Raw genomic sequence first — 16,453 nt, 5'->3', positions numbered from 1 at the left:
CTCTATCACAGCCACAGAGACTGTTAGCAGTTCCCCAAATATGCTATGCTCACTTACCTGTGGGGCTGCACATACTGTCATTTAGGTGGACCTGTTAAACAAATCAGTCTTTTAGGTTTTAGTTTACCTTTCACTTTCTCCAGGAAGCTTTCCCTGATCTCGCTCCTCATGTATCAAAACTGGGCCGGGCCCCACACATGCTCCCCTGGCCTCTTATTGCTTACTCGTATCACAACACTGATCACACTAATTTCAACTGCCTGCTTGCATGTCTATATTACCCAACTGGAATCTCCTAAAGACAACTCCAAAAGAAAATATATTCATTATTTTACTCCCTTTACTAAATTTTAATCTCTTCAATGGTTCACCTAAATTTTATGCACTATGGACACCAAAGAGAAGAAAATATTTCTGTACTAGATTTTGAAAGCAAAATAAATATGTATTTAGTTTCTCAGCAAGCAAGCAAAATCTTTTTCCTGTGGCCAATTAAAAAAAAAATGGCAGTGCATGTTTTCTTAAAAAGCAGATACATAATCTTACAGAAGTTATATCATATTTTACTTATGACTTCAACAAATGTTTATCTCTAGAAAGGTCTGTTTGAAAAATTATGTTTAAAAAAACACACCCAGTTTTGCTAAATCAAAATTCAGAGTTTACAACACAAACTGTCTCATCTTTTTCACTTTATCAATTTAGAGACATGCGATTAACAATGAGTTCAAATAACCAACTTCTGATGATAACAGTAATTCTAGAATAACCTTTACCAATGAGTGTGAAACAAAGCCAGAACCAATTAAACAGAGAAAATGTATTAACTTCGAACCTATATTTAAGATTTGGTATTCTTGAGCGACAAGTTCTAAGCGCAGTCATTAAGAAATCGTTGTTTCAGACATTTAACATCTTTTTAGCTGTTGTCTATACAGTTTGTTCATTAAACAAAATCTGAGAGTATCTAAGCTAAAGAAAGCTCTATACTTTCCACCCTACCTTAAAGAAAGCTTCACTGATGAAATGACAACATAGCTATTAATTTAGAACAAGAGTGAAATTAATTCCCAATACAGGTTAAACTAGAATAACTTCTGTGATTCCAAGACTCAACTAGATATAACATCACAGTAAGGTTATAGAGGTGCAATTAGTGTCACCACTCCGGTAGGAGGAGTGTGTTCCCAATAAATCCCTTGCCTTTAGGACTGGAGTTAGAGATATGTTCTTTGAATTTTATCATGTGAGACCATCATATTCAGCAAACTACCCCTGGCCCCCCAAAATCATACTAGGTTTCTTTTGGAAGTGTGATTCAAACTGCAGGATTTAGAAAATTCATTATTACTCACTCTAAAAGCCTATATAAACAAGTTCCTGTAAGGAAGAGTTCAAAAAGATATGCATACAAAGTAGGTTTGAAGCTGCTTATTAGTCAATATCCTGCTCAGACAAGTAAAGTTTATTTTGCATAAACCTAGCCTGTCATGTAAAATTCTTTCAGCAAAGCATTTAGATTCCTTGTTACATAATAATACACTAAAATGATATATTTCAAATCTCCTATCTCCTTCAAGGACATCCTTACAAATAAAGATTGAACCTCAAATTTAGAAATTACTGCAAACTAATTATGTAAGTTTATTCAATGTTTATATACACATGTCCACATTTGGGAGTCAACCCAGCTATTACTTTTCCACATAAACCTGACACAATACCTTTCCTAGCAAGAAACCTATCAATAATATTACCTGTCACTTACATCAGTCATTTTCAAAGCACAAAATATTAAGAGCAAACAATTCTTTGTTTTAAACCTACATTTACTATTTTCTATCATAGTATTAAAAACCTAGAATTTATTTACTTTAACATCTTAAACCAGATTTAGGCAAAATATATTTAAACAAACAAAAGACAAGAGAACCAATCTGCTGGAAGATAGCATCAAACATCATTGAAAGAAGCACAATCAATAATGGGGTGGGGGTGAAAGGAAGGTGGAGGTAGTAAAAGGAGGAGGGCCAGAAGACAACCAACAGGCAATTCCTTCATCAAAACAATGATTCTGTCTAGAAAACCAATTTATTATGCACAGAACACAGTGCTTTGTAACACATGGGTTGTGAAAACACAGGTGACTTCTTTCACATAAATTTTACCATCTTATTCTGAAGAGAGAACATATCGCTACATTAACAATGGAATACTGACTCAAAACAGCAAATCAACAAATACAGGCATTATTCAAACTGGTTAGCAGAAAGATCAGGAATATGGATGGAATATAAGCAGCTCCAGGTTTTTGCTGTCCTACCTTCAATAAAAAAGCTGTGGTCAAGATTAAGATAGTGAAAACACTCTGAAGGAAAACATTTCTTTTTAAAAAAAATACATTTTAATTTATTTTAGAGAGCAATATTGATTGGCTGCCTCCTGCACGCCCCTGATGGGATGGAGCCCAATGAGTCCGAAACCCAGGCATGTGCCCTGACAGGGAATCAAACCAGCCTCAGTGCAGAGGACAATGCCCAACCAACTGAGCCACAGTGGCCAGGGTGAGAAAAATGTTTCTTAATGCTAAATAAATACAAAGCATGCCCAAAATAGTTAAATTCAAGAATAGTTCATTTAATACCTGATATTCAACACATACAGTTGTAGTAATATTAATTCTAAATCTTCAAGAAGCAAAACAATGCTTTGAGCATACAGCAAATATTTTTACACTCCTAAGTCATTGGAATATTACCCTGAATGATGGGATTAAAATGAGACAAATCTCTATCACTTTTACTTGACAGCTCAGCCACAGCTCCAAAAATCACAAAGTAAAGAAAAACTGACCACTTAGTATCAAATTATAATAGTCCAGTTTTATGATAACTATAGAAAAATCCAAATACCGCATGATCTCACTCATTCATGGATAATAAAGACCATTATAAACATATATATATATATAAAGAAAAATCCAATAGAATCATTTCATCATACCTAAAACTCCAGAATCTTGGACAGCACTATCCCCTTCAGGAGAGCAGCTGATTAGCCACAGGGGGCAGCAAAGTTAAGAGAGTGAAAAGTAAATAGCAGGAGGTGAAGTGAGGGCAGGAAATGTTAATAAGGTGGTAATGAGCCATGAATATCGGAGAGAAAAGGACAATGCCTTAATTAATGAATTAAATCAATAGGCAGATAATGTTAAACCAGTGATTCTCAATCCTGGCTGCACATTAGAATCACCCCAGGAGCTTTTAAAAATACAAATGTCTGAATCCTACCTTAGACCAATTAATTTAGAATCTCTCTAGGGTAGAGAACTATTTTTTTAAAGCTCTCCAAGTGCAGAGCCAGGGTTGAGAACCAGAGAGCTAAACATATAAAAGTAAAAGTAAGCTGGTCTCTATCCCCAGCTTTTTACAAATTTTAAAAATTTATATTTAAAATATAAATCACAAAAATCTATTTCCCAAATGTGTTATTTTTGTTGATAAAGCTCTGTAATCCAAAGAGGGACAATAACTCATTAAGGACTAATTCATCTTTGTAATTTTATCAAGGGAAAGTATTATCAAGGGAAAACGATTAAACTGAAGTTCAAAGGTGTTAAACAACTATCACAAAGCAACTGTGAGTCATCAATGATGCAGGAAGACAACTCAAGTCCACTATTTATTGACAGGTGGTGCTCTATCTTAATGATCACACTATTATAATAAATACATTTTAGTGGATTATCACTTTATTAAATTTGACATTTTTGAAAATAATCCAAAATTCAATTAAGAATAAGAGGATGTAATAAAATTGGGAGAAAAGAAATTTGACCCTAAATAGCAATTCTTAAAACACTAAATTAGACAAATAAAAAAGTCTTCATGTGAAAACCAGCAATTGACCCTATATCAATTTCTCTAAGAAGTGCTATATATCCCGAAAAAGTTTTTAAAAATTACAAAATAAATCTTCCAGAAGAAATATGCCATTACTTCCAGGAAATAGTTCTAAAATGGTATATCCCTTTGTAAACAAACCTTTTTAACATATTCTGATGAATTTCAACTCATGTTTAGTGCCATTTGATTACAAAAAGGGATTTGGAGCTTTGATGAAATGATTATTAACTTTGAGAAGATCTACAAACCTTAAATGTTGAGTTAGTAACTGTTTTCTCCTGACAAAAAAGTTTAGTTACGAAACTTCAGATCATGTCAGTGTTCTTGTTCCTGTTACCCTAAAAGATCACATAACTCAAGGGAAAAAAATGTTTTTCCCGTAAAGATAAGCAAGGTGCTTCAAATCAACACCACTGTTACTGGCCTCCATAATTCCAGTGGGACCAGTTTCTAAGAATATACCAACAATAATCTGAGTGATTTGGAAGTTCTTCACCTCATCTGAAGGAGACTGCAATCTCAAAACCAGCTTCATTTCAGTTCTTTATTTACTGACTGTCTCCTATGAGAAATGCACATCTATATACTTCTACTGGTTAACTCAATTTCTTTGCTTGGTAAAAACTTCTAACTACAGCATTCAATATTTTAAAGAGTCTAACTCTACCCTACGTCCACTCCCACACTTATGTTGGAAAATGTTACAACTTTGCATAAATCATATCTAAAACTGATTATAAATGAAAGCATACTTTAAGTACACTAGGAAAGTTTACAATTTATGTGAACCCTTCATTTTTAAAAATATTTTTAATCTGGATTTTCAAATATTAAAGCAAATGGAAGCTAACATTCTTTGACTGCCTATTTTTAGGCACTTTAATTACATTATTTCAGTTAATCCCCATAATCCTGGAGAGACTGAAGGTATTATCCCCATTTTACGGATAAGGAAAACAACTCAGATTAAAAATCTGCCTGTGACTGAGAACTGACCCCATTGACCCAACTCGTTCTATCATACAGCTTCAAATTTTCATATAGATTAACAGCAAAATAGATTAACAGCAAAAATATTGAAATCATTTGACCTGGGTACCAGTGTTAGTTGCGACACCATCCAAATAATCACAGGCCTGAAACTAAGCTATTTAAAACTCAATTTTCTCATGGGTAAAATGGGAATGACATTGGTCTTACACAGAGTTACTGAGATGACCCAATGAAATATAATGTTTATAAAAAGACATTGAGCTTGTGCCTTGTCATACAACAGTAGGTGTGAAAAAGCAAGGCATAACAGATATGAAGGAGTTACACACTTTTGGACTGTTTCACTTGTTATGAATTATAATTTTTTAGAAAGTGTAAAATAATTTGTAAGTGCTACATATTTTATAAATGTAAGACATCTACTATTTTATCAAACCAAACCTTCAGACTTAAAAATAGTTAAACAGCTCTAGCCAGTTTGGCTCAGTGGATAGAGCATTGGACTGTGGACTAAAGGGTCCTGGGTTCAATTCTGATCAAGGGCATGTACCAAAGTTGCAGGCTTGATCCCTGGCCCTGGTTAGGGGGTGCATGCAGGAGGCAACCAATCGATGTGTGTCTCTCACATTGATGTTTCAGTCTCTTCCCCTGCCTTCCACTCTAAAAATCAATGGGAAAATATCCTCAGGTGAGGATTAACAAGAAATAAATTAAAAATTAAAAAATAAACAAGCCATTTTCTCTAAAAAAAAAAAATAATAAAGTTAAACAGACTGAAAAACTTCCCATTGTGAATAACATATTTTTGAAGTTAAAAAGTTTCCTAACTGTTGGTTACCAGAAGTTTAAGGTAGAAAAAAAGTCCTATACTACCATAAATTTAAATACAGAAAAAATTGATAAGATGCTCCTACTTTTGTTTTCTAGTACCTTGTTCTGAGCTGCTTATAAAATTAACATAACAAGAAACTTAAAAAGTGTTTTGGAAAAAAATTTTTGTTATACAATTTGAGACCGTTTAATTTTCAGGACCCTCATAATAACAGTTTCTCATTTTTAAAAAATTATTTTAACAAAGCTTATTAAATATTTTTAAAAAAATTTTATTGATTTCAGAGAGGAAGTGAGAGGGAGGAAGGGAAGGAGAGAGAGAGAGAGAGAGACAGACAGACAGACATCAATGAGAGAAAGAAACATTGATTGGCAGTCTCCTGCTCGCAACCACCTGGGGATCAAGCCTGCTACCTGGGCACGTGCCCTGACAGGGAATCGAACCATGACCTCCTGTTTCATAGGTCGATGCTCAACCACTGAGCCATGCCAGTTGGGCTATTAAATACTTTCTATAGCAAAACAGAAAATTTACTCTGAACATTTTCAACATTAAAATCTTGCAACCCACTTACTAAATGATTTTGCAAAAATAAACTTCTTAAAGATGAAAAAGCTGTCTTATTTTGTTAATTCTTACCCTTAGTATACTTTGAGGAAAATAGCAGGCACTTTTCCAGTTTAGATCCATGTGGACAAAGTGTTAACACAAGCAGGTAAAAGCACTAAAAAAATCGTGGATGCCTAGAGATATCTGAATCACTCCACACTAAGCTAATATTTCAGAGCTGAAGAAAAATTCTCTTTCATACACATACTGAAGGGCTTTCCACTGATTTTTGTTAAGGCCACAAATGGAGAAACTACTGACAGAAAAAGCACAGAACGCTGTGGTATCAAGTACACTGCCAAAGTACCAAGTGAAGCAACTGAATTTTTTTTTAAATCACTTTTCAAGCATTTTGGCATCTGGAGTAAAAGTAGTTTTTCCTATTAGAGGTAATCCAAGTAAGGATCTTAATTTCCCTCAATCAAATTTGCATAAATTACATTTTCTTGCAAAATATACAGAAATAATCTAAAGTTCCACTCCTCTTTTTTTCCTCTAGCTGTGACCAAAATACTATAAATAAAACATTCAACGGCACCTTCAACTTCTTGAACTACATACCATATAACTTAGATGACTGACTGCATATTTTTGCCACTTAAAAAACAAAATGTATTAAAGGTGCATCTCATGGCTTGAACCATGTTTAATATTCAATTATTTGTATTAAGTAAAAGTAAATATTATACCAGTAAGAATACTAAAGAACTGCAATACCTTACTAAAAAGCAAATTAAGTATATATGAAAGGAAAACACTAGCACTAAACCTTCAAACTGTAAAAACAATTCAACAATTTAATGAAGAAATCAGTAATATAAAACTATGATTTTGTAATTAAGTTTAAGATTTAAAATCCATGAATAGCAATCCATAATAGGTAAGATGACATTCTTTTATAGCTATGACATCACTCAAGAATTGAGGTCTTAGTAATGCCTACCTTGCGGCTTATCAATTGACTACAATATATAAATTTTAAATTTTGTATGCTAAAAAGCAAGTTATAAATGCAGCAGCACAGGCTACATATATCTTAAATAAAACCTTCTTTTAAAAGCCAGTTTGATTCTGGCTGTGGGATGCTCTTGACTTAGAAGCAAGGCCATGTACGGTCTGAATGGGGTTCCAGAGCTATTGTATGTAGGTCAACTGTGATTTGATCTGGGGTTTTCTTTAGACTCCTCGCCAAACGAAGGCTGGATTCATAGGCCCAAAGAAAAATCAGAACCAGAATGGCCTTGAAGAGGATAAACGGATTGAAAAATCTGCTGAACATTTATCTATTTTGGTATAAGCCTTTAATTTCCTGGCCTTGCAAACCAGATGATCTAGATTTCTATCAGGTTTCTGTCGTCGAAAAATTGTTTTAACTAGGAGCATTATCATCTTGTTCTATTGATGATTGCGATCTCTTAAAAACGAAGACATGAATTCACACAGATTAAACGAGAACACCGGGAAACAATTTATTAAAAATCCTCTAAACTTAAGTGGAAAAAGTGAGCCAAGTTCTCCTGCAAGGCATCAGGCGCGGACACCAATTTGAGTTACTGTGCAAACCGACCACGTCCCAGTAGTTGCTCAGCGAACTAAGTTCCCATTCCCTTGCAAAGCAACACTCAACTCACTCCTTTATCCGTCTCCACATTTACCGCGGCCAACGTCTCCAACTATGTTGTCTTTCCCGTTTTGGGGCCAAAAGATAACACCGGAACCTAGCGACCCCGTTAATAATACACTGTACCGCTCAGATAGTTTAGGCTTTTTCGTTCTCAATGTATCTAAAGGCCAGGTAACTTTTGTTTCCATTTAGGATTCCGGGTCCGTAAGACTCTTCGGAACAATCAATGGGAGGGAATTAGGCGAGGGTGGGTACATAGAGACGCTTATAAATGGAGAAGTAAAGGACGAGCTCGTGTCCGAAAAGAGGAGGTGGGTGTCGGGAGAGTGAAGGTCGGGAGGACAGACAGGTTGTCTAAAGCCAGGCGGGGAAAGGCCAGCCTGGGGGAGAGGGAAGAGCCCCTCGCCGGACGCACTGGGCGAGCTCCCATAGCGAGGGCAGGTGAGCAAGCGCGCAGGTGGGGGTCAGCCCGCTCCTCTCAGGTGGGAAGAGTGAAGGGGAATCGGGGCGGAAAAACAAGCAACTCCGCACAGCAAACCTGTTGGAACCGGAGGGGGAGGGGGCGCCGAGGCACCGCGGGGAACGCGCCTGGCACTGCCCGCCCCAGCTGGGCAGCGAGCGCCCCAGAAGGAAATGGCTCTGCGGGCGCCGCCGGCAAACTTACCTTTGAGTTGGGGCAGGGGCTGCAGCTCCACGGGGCAGCCCTGGCTGCGGAACTGCGACGAGCCTTGGGAGCGCTTCTGCCTCAGCGCCTTGCGCACCGATTTCCGGGTGAAGCCGTCCACTTTCTCCGAGGCCGAGATGGCGGCACTGGCAGCCCCCGCCGGCGGCGGCGACGACGCCGACATCTCCGCGGCCCAGGCGCTTGCCAGCTCCGGCGGCTGCTTGCACGGCACGGACAGCGGCAGGAGTAGGAGGAGGAGGAGGAGGCGGGGGTGAGGCGCGGAGCGGTCGCGCCCCTCCGCCCCGTGCCCCCAGCCACACCGTCTTCCCGCTCCCGGGCGCCGCCGAGCTTCTCCTCGCCGCCCGCCAACGCCTCACGAGCGCATCTCGGGGCCGGAGGTTCCTGGTCCCCGCCGCGCGGCGGGCTCCCGGGGCCGACGGAGGCAAGGGCGGGGGCGCAGGGGGGCCGAGAAGTTGTTGACTCCGGGCGCGGAGGGCGGGTGGAAGGGAGCCTGAAGTTTAGACAACTGAGGCGACGGAGCAGGGGCGCGGACGCGGAGCGCGCCTCTCGTCCCTTCGTCCAGGTCGCCGGCCAGCCGGCCAGCCCTTCAGCGGCTGCTGCCAGAGCAACCCGCCTTCCTTGGAGTCTCCTCCCGAGGCGCTGCCATCGCGGGTCCCTTCCGAGCCTCTGCCGCGGTGCCCGCTCTTCCCTGTCAGCGCGGTCCCCTCATCTCCCGTGGCGGTAACCCGCCGCCCGGGCTCTGGGCGAGCACACGAGCGCTCCTCAGGGTGCGGAGCAGTCTGCGCTCCCTCCCCCACGCGCCCTTCCGCCGCCCACGCAGAACCCCCAGCGAGCGTCCGCTACAACTTGAGAAGGCGGTGGGGACGCGCAAGTGGGGGGGAGTGTGTGTGCGTGTGCGCGCGCCGGGGCGTGAGGCCCGGGGGAGGGGCCTCGCGAGGGGTGGGGAAGAGCGGAGATTGACAACTTCCGCGGGGTCCCGCCGGCCCTGAAATACTTGGGAGGGAGTTGTGGGTGGGAAAGCATGCCAGCTCCCTCAGCCAATTGCAGGGCTCAGCGGCAGTAACGCGGTGAGGCGTGGCGTCCTGGAAGGTGTCTCAAGCAGAGGCAGTGGAATGGGGCGTGGTTGTGTGACGGACTTTGCTCACAGCCAATCGTAAGTGAAGACGGCGAGCGGAACGCCGCCTGCGTCACAACGGAGCAATAAATTTCCTTGGGTGGGGAAGTGCCCCTCCACCAGTGAGCACCTTTGCGCGCTTGCGTGACAGCTGCGGGCGATCGTTGCTCTCCTGACAGCTTAAGAGAAGACCAGGAAACTACAGGAGGGTAGTTTAGAGAGTAAAATAGAATGCCCCTTCCCTTCCCCCTCCTCTCTGCTGGCCAATGAGGAACTGAAGCGACTAGGGAGGAGTTTGAGGGCTGGGGCGGGAAACGGCGTACGGTGTTAAATCACCAAAAGAGGGCGGGGCAAAGGGAGGGTAGGGTAATTGACGGGCGAAGGATCCCGGGAAAGGCGAGGGAGTAATCTCGTCCAATCGGAGCGAGGTACTGGACTCCTGGGCGGGCCTTGGAGCCTCTCTCGCCCTTAGCCGCAGAGTTGGTAGTTGCAGCAGAAATGTGTAGCTGTGGAGTGGCTTTGGCACCGCAGTTCTGGAGAATTATTTTCGCGCCAGGCTTGGGCAATCTAGCATCTACTACTTCAAAGATTTCTACAAATCTGCACCCTCCAAGAGGAGGTTTCTCATATCAACTTAGTCTCCCACTAATCCTCACGCCTTCTTCAGCCAAAGGCCTTCAACTACTACAACAGGACCGGTACAAATTTGCTCATCCGTGGTTTGTAGATTTGGGGCTTGCCACTTAACTTTTACTGGGATCGCTTCCTTGGAAATTCCGTCTGAATTTTAAACTTCTAAAGGACAAGGACGTTTTTAGAGCAGTGTTTTCCATATAATGATGCTTGATAAAAGTGAGTATTGTATAAGAAGTAACACAAAGAGAACCAACTTGTTCTCTCTCTACCCTATTATAAGACCCTCCCTATCCAAAATACAGGAAGTACTAAACAAAATTCAGAAATTGATTTGTCACTTACATAAAGATGGTTAAACACTTGCGGTGTAGAAGGAATATAAAAATTATTAGGCCTAAATTTAAGCCTAGAAAATAAATAAGTGAGCTGAATAGTCTGCCTCCCTTTACTTGGCAGTTTTGCACTGATGGACCCATATCTTCATTATTGGTAGGAATGTGAATTAGTACAGCCACTGTGGAAAAGAACATGGGAATTCCTCAAAAAATTAAGAATAAAACTACCATATGAAATTGAATGGCTCAGACTTGCCACTACCATAAGCCTGCCTAGCACTTAACAAATTTTGTATATGTGGAACTATGAAGTCCTGTTACCCAGAAGGAAAATGTGATTTTCACAAGATATAATGATGCTGCTTATTCATTCATTCAAAAAATATTCATTTGTCCATTCCAGGTGCTTGGAAAACAGCCATGAATGAGACAAAGTCTGCCTGCATGGAGCTCACCATCAGTGGAGAAAGCTCACAACAAGTAAAATTTGACTATGGAAACAAAGCAGGGAATATATACCAGGGAAAACACTGATGTGCACACAGATGTCCACAGAGGTTTAGGTAACCATAGGGTGACCAACTTATCCTAGTTTGCTAGGGACTTTCCCAGTTCTAACACCGAAAGTCTCCTGTCCCAGGACCTCCCTACATCCTGGGCAAACCTGGACAGTTGGACACCCTATGAACCAAACAAGCAACGACACCTGTTTATTTGGTCTATTACAGTGGTTCTCAACCTTCTTAATGCCACGACCCTTTAATACAGCTCCTCATGTTGTGGTGACCCCCAACCATAAAATTATTTCTGTTGCTACTTCATAACTGTAATTTTGCTACTGTTATGAATCGTAATGTAAATATCTGATAGGCAGGATGTATTTTCATTGTTACAGATTGAACATAATTAAAGCATAGTGATTTAGCACAAAAACAATATGTAATTATATATGTGTTTTCCAATGGTTTTAGGTGACCCCTGTGAAAGGGTCGTTCGACCCCCAAAGGGGTCGCGACCTACAGGTTGAGAACCGCTGGTCTATTATGAGCAAAGCCGATGGCTAAATGTTATGGTGTCAACCTTAAGGGAGCATGAGCTCTAGGGGAAAGATGAGGTGCATGTTCAGGGAAAGATAACTTCTCATTCAGGACAATATTTGATGAGTGCCAAGACAATAAATTCCAAGGAGCCCACAGGTGGTGTTTGTGCCAAGGTGGAGGAGATGAGATTTACGCTTGAGTTGCAGGATTGGGCATAAATGTATATGTATATGTATATGTATATGTATATGTATATGTATATGTATAATGCTATGTATGTGTGTGTGTGTTTCATGGAAATTAAAAACATCAAATTCAGTGGTCTTACTACTTCCTAGAAGGAAGGTAGAAGGGGAATGTTGAGAGAAGAATTGAGAGGGATACACTGAGGGCTCTAACTATATCTGTAATGCTTTATGTATGTATAATTTAGTTGGATATTTTATTGGTGGGTGTTTATTATACCATTTTCTACACAGTTTGTATATACTACATGTATTTTTAAATTTTGGAGTGGAGAACGTAGGATCTCTGTATTTTATAAATGATGAGACTGAGCTGATACTTGGGCACTTATAAAAGGGGAAACCCAGATATGGAGAGAATCCTTCTCAACTTGCATTTGATCCAGCCAGCAGACACACTGCCAACCCTCATGCATTACAGTAGGGATCCCCAAAAAGGAGCTGGATAATGGAAGAGAAAGAGCCTTAAGGACCACCCTCGAGGATGCCCACGCACAAGAAAAGTGACACTGAAGTAACACCAGCAGAGAAAAAGCTAGAACAACAGATGGGTTGCTAAAACAAAAATGAGAGAAATGCAATCCTTTAGATTCCTGGGGAGAAGGAAGTAATAGCCTGTCAGTCACAGCAGGGAAGAAAGTTAGAAAGATAAGACAATTTGACTTGTCCAGAAAAATATATTTATGGGCTTTACCAAGAAAAAATTTAGCAGTGCCAGAGGCAATTGCAATGAAGAAAATTCCACTTCAAGATATGAAAATTAACTGGAACTGGACTTGCCCTCTTACCGGTAAACAAGAAATTGGGTAAAATGTATGAACTATTTGTTTTCATTGTACAACACAGTGCAGAATGCAGTGATCCCTCCAATATTCCTGGCTTTCTGCCTGGAGGCACTTTTCAGACCACAAGGAAGGTGGATCCAAGTAGATGCGACAATCTAGCTGAAATGAAGACCAAAAAATCAGAGTTTGGGGAGGCTGAGATGGCTGGAATTTTTGAGACAGAGTATCAAAGAAGAGGTACATACACATAGACAAAGCCCCAGAAATCTTGAGTTCTTTGAATATTAAGCTGCACAGGATGCAGCTGCATGAGACTCAGCAAAGAGAATTCCTTAGGTTTCTATAAATTATATAGGTTCCTGAGCTGGGTTGAGAAACATTCAAGTTCCACCAGGTAGGATGGAGAGATCTTGGTGAACCGGTGTGGCATTCAGAGTTATTGTGGCTAAGCAGTAGGTCTAAGCTTGTCCTGAAATTAGAATTAAATGACCAACAAACATTTTTAGAACAATTTTTAGCCGGATCTGAGCTTATAACTTTGGTATTTATAAGATGACTTGGATTCTTGGGCAAAGAAGAAAACCATCTTAAGTTGGAGAGATAATAAAATAAATGATAATTTCCATTATAAAATTTTTGTTTGAAAAGTATAAGAAAAAAATGAAAAAGGATATTTTACAAATAATAAAAGCTCTTCAATTAAGCCACTAAATAATTGCCCATTGAATACAAAATCTTTCTAACTATATCAAAGTTCAATGGATTTAACTTTTGAAAAATTGCAAGGGCTTTCCTTCAGCTTTAGAAGAAGTCATGCCCAATCAACACTTTGGATGTGTTTGTCTCAAGATACTTTCAAATTTATGGAAAAAGTCATTGGTATAGACCAGTGATGGTGAACCTTTTGAGCTCAGCGTGTCAGCATTTTGAAAAACCCTAACTTAACTCTGGTGCCGTGTCACATATAGAATTTTTTTGATATTTGCAACCATAGTAAAACAAAGACTTATATTTTTGATATTTATTTTATATATTTAAATGCCATTTAACAAAGAAAAATCAACCAAAAAAATGAGTTCGTGTGTCACCTCTGACACGTGTGTCATAGGTTCACCATCACTGGTATAGACACTGTAGAGATTTTACATCTGTCAAAGAAAAAATTCAGCTAGATATGAAAACGTCGTTTTGATCCCAATGAAGGGTTCTCCAACTATGTTGTTGAAAGTCTGAATTTATCGAGATTTTAAAGCAAGAAACAGATCTTTTTTCTATTGTTTCATTCCTCTTATATGATACATATTGGAAATATTTGTGTTCAGTTTTTGAAGTGTTATGGATATAGTTGTTAAAAATTATTCCATATATGTGCAAATGCTATGAATCATCAGCTTGTTGCAGTGTAGAAAGAAATAACAAGAAAATCAGTGTGATGATCTTGTTCTTTTCCAATGCGCATTGGTTGAGTAATGGAGGACCTTTACAAAGATTTCTTGTACTGTTAACTCTAATTCAAGATTTTTTGAAATGAAGGGAATACCTGCCAAATATTCAACAATCAAAGACAAAAAGACAGTAGTGTGATTTATGTTTTCTCACTGATATCATACTGCATAGTAATGAGTTAAATCTGAAGTTCTAAGAAAGAAAAAATATATTTGTGATCTAGCTAGGAAGTCTAAGAATTTCTGTCAAAATTGGAAATCTTCATAATAACCAGCAATGACAATTTAACACATTTTAAACATGAGTTAATATGCCAATGATTTTCATTGTAAGCCAGAGCATTACGTAAATTAGTTGCAAAAACTTAAGGAAATATATGAATAACTATTAATATTGATGAATTTATAATTGCTTTTATATTTATGTAACACTCCTTTGAATTCAATAATACTGAGATTAACACAAGAGTTAATGAATTACTTAGACAGTTTTGAAACTGGTAGACTTTGCTTCAAAGTCAGATCATTTCTCCTAAAATTAAGGAAACATGTTTGACAATATGGATGCAAATATTTAAAAAATGGTTTTTGAAACTTGACTCAGTTACTGAAAAACTTTTAAGTATGTTTGGAATAACTTGGGCATGTGAATCTATACTTTCAACTACCAATTGTAGAATACATAAATACAGACTGAATATTTCTGGTGCAAATTTAGCATTTGAATCAAAAAGTACTCTAAGTTTGAAAATACACATAGATTTAGAAGATTTCACATATGCATGTGAAATACATAATTTTTATATTGATTACATGTTGAATTGATAATATTTGGGAGATATTTGGTTAAATAAATCTATTAAAATTAATTTTACCTGTTTCTTTTTTCTTTTTAATGTGGCTATTAAACATTTAAACGTACTTATGTGGCTCACATTTGTGGTGTGCACTATATCTCTTTCAGTTTTATTGAGCTATAATTGATAAACAACACTGTACCATTATGTTTTAATAAGCAGCTCTGCTCTAGGGTAGAGGCTTCAGAGCTCCACCTCTGAAACCAGCTAGGCTGAATTCAGATCTAGTCTCTGACACTTCATTGTTGTGTATATTGGGCAAGTTGTTTACCATCTCCATGCTTCAGTTTTTCCCATCTAAAAGTGGGGATAACAATAGTCTTACTTTATAGAGTTGTGATGAGACTACTTATATAGTGCCTAGCACATATATAATCACCATGTGTAATAGCATAGCTAGCTATTGGTGGTATTATTATTAATAACCTTGAGATGGAGCCCTGGTTACAGCCCGGCAGGACTCAGTGATTGTGGAAAAAGTGCAATAAAATGTGAAATGTGGGCCCTGCAAAAAAAAATAAATAATAATAACCTTGAGAAATTCCTTAACCATTATTTACTCATTTGTAAAATTGTGATAACAGCATCCACCTTACAAGGTTTCTTCTTTAATTAAATGAGATAGGATATAAAAAATTGCCCATCACATGCTTGATGTATTTCCTAGATCTTAGCTGGTATTCAGAAGTCTCTGTTATCTGGCTCAGCTCACCATTCTTAAACTCAATAGTGTATGTGAAAGCATTTGCAAACCATAAGGGCCTATCAATGATTCCCTCATATCATTGATGTTTCTATCTCTCTCTTCTCTAAAATCAATAAAATTATATTTAAAAAAAAACAAAAAACAAGGGGCTATTTATTTTAATATTTTTCTTTCAGAAAGGAAAGGAGTGGGAGAGAGATAGAAACATCAATGATAAGAGAGAATCACTGATCGGCTGCCTCCTGCAGGCCCCACACTGGGGATTGACTCCACAACCCAGGCATGTGCCCTGACTGGTAATCAAACCCTGACTTCCTGGTTCATAGGTTGGTGTTCAACTATTGAGCCGTGCTGGCTGGGCCACAAGGGGCTCTTTAGTTGTTAAATGTAATTTTTCTTCTTCTCCTTTGAGAAACTCCTCTGCGAGTATTTGTTCCCTAAACCCACCTTACTTAGAGTCTCCCTAGTTCTACTTGGCTTCTAGACCAGGGGTGGGCAAACTTTTTGACTCGAGGGCCACAATGGGTTCTTAAACTGGACCGGAGGGCCGGAACAAAAGCATGGATGGAGTGTTTGTGTGAACTAATATAAATTCAAAGTAAACATCATTACATAAAAGGGTACGGTCTTTTTTTTTTTTTA

At 39.1% G+C, this 16,453-nt stretch overlaps 1 protein-coding gene and 1 long non-coding RNA gene across 5 annotated transcripts in view; one reads left to right on the top strand and one right to left on the bottom strand.

Moving 5' to 3' along the window:
* The window catches only part of PPP2R5A (protein phosphatase 2 regulatory subunit B'alpha), a 68,649-nt gene extending 59,172 nt beyond the window's left edge, over positions 1-9,477 (bottom strand). The window contains exon 1 of one of the 4 annotated variants that reach the window (XM_059675429.1): positions 8,628-9,477. In XM_059675429.1, the coding sequence (XP_059531412.1) occupies positions 8,628-8,811 (184 nt within the window). In that variant the 5' untranslated portion in view covers positions 8,812-9,477. The remainder of the gene's footprint in view (positions 1-8,627) is intronic. The other 3 variants (XM_059675427.1, XM_059675428.1, XM_059675426.1) reach the window with 3 other exon arrangements.
* Positions 9,478-9,581: 104 nt separating this feature from the next.
* On the top strand, positions 9,582-15,117 carry LOC132221263 (uncharacterized). The gene is made up of 2 exons (XR_009449929.1): positions 9,582-10,614; positions 11,137-15,117. It is a non-coding gene; the product is annotated as an uncharacterized LOC132221263 (long non-coding RNA).
* The last annotated feature ends 1,336 nt before the right edge of the window (positions 15,118-16,453 follow it).

The sequence above is a fragment of the Myotis daubentonii genome, chromosome 18 (assembly GCF_963259705.1).
Source record: "Myotis daubentonii chromosome 18, mMyoDau2.1, whole genome shotgun sequence".
Lineage (NCBI taxonomy): Eukaryota > Metazoa > Chordata > Mammalia > Chiroptera > Vespertilionidae > Myotis > Myotis daubentonii.
The sequence above is the reverse complement of the archived record's forward strand: the minus strand, read 5'-3'. Positions and strand labels throughout refer to the sequence as shown.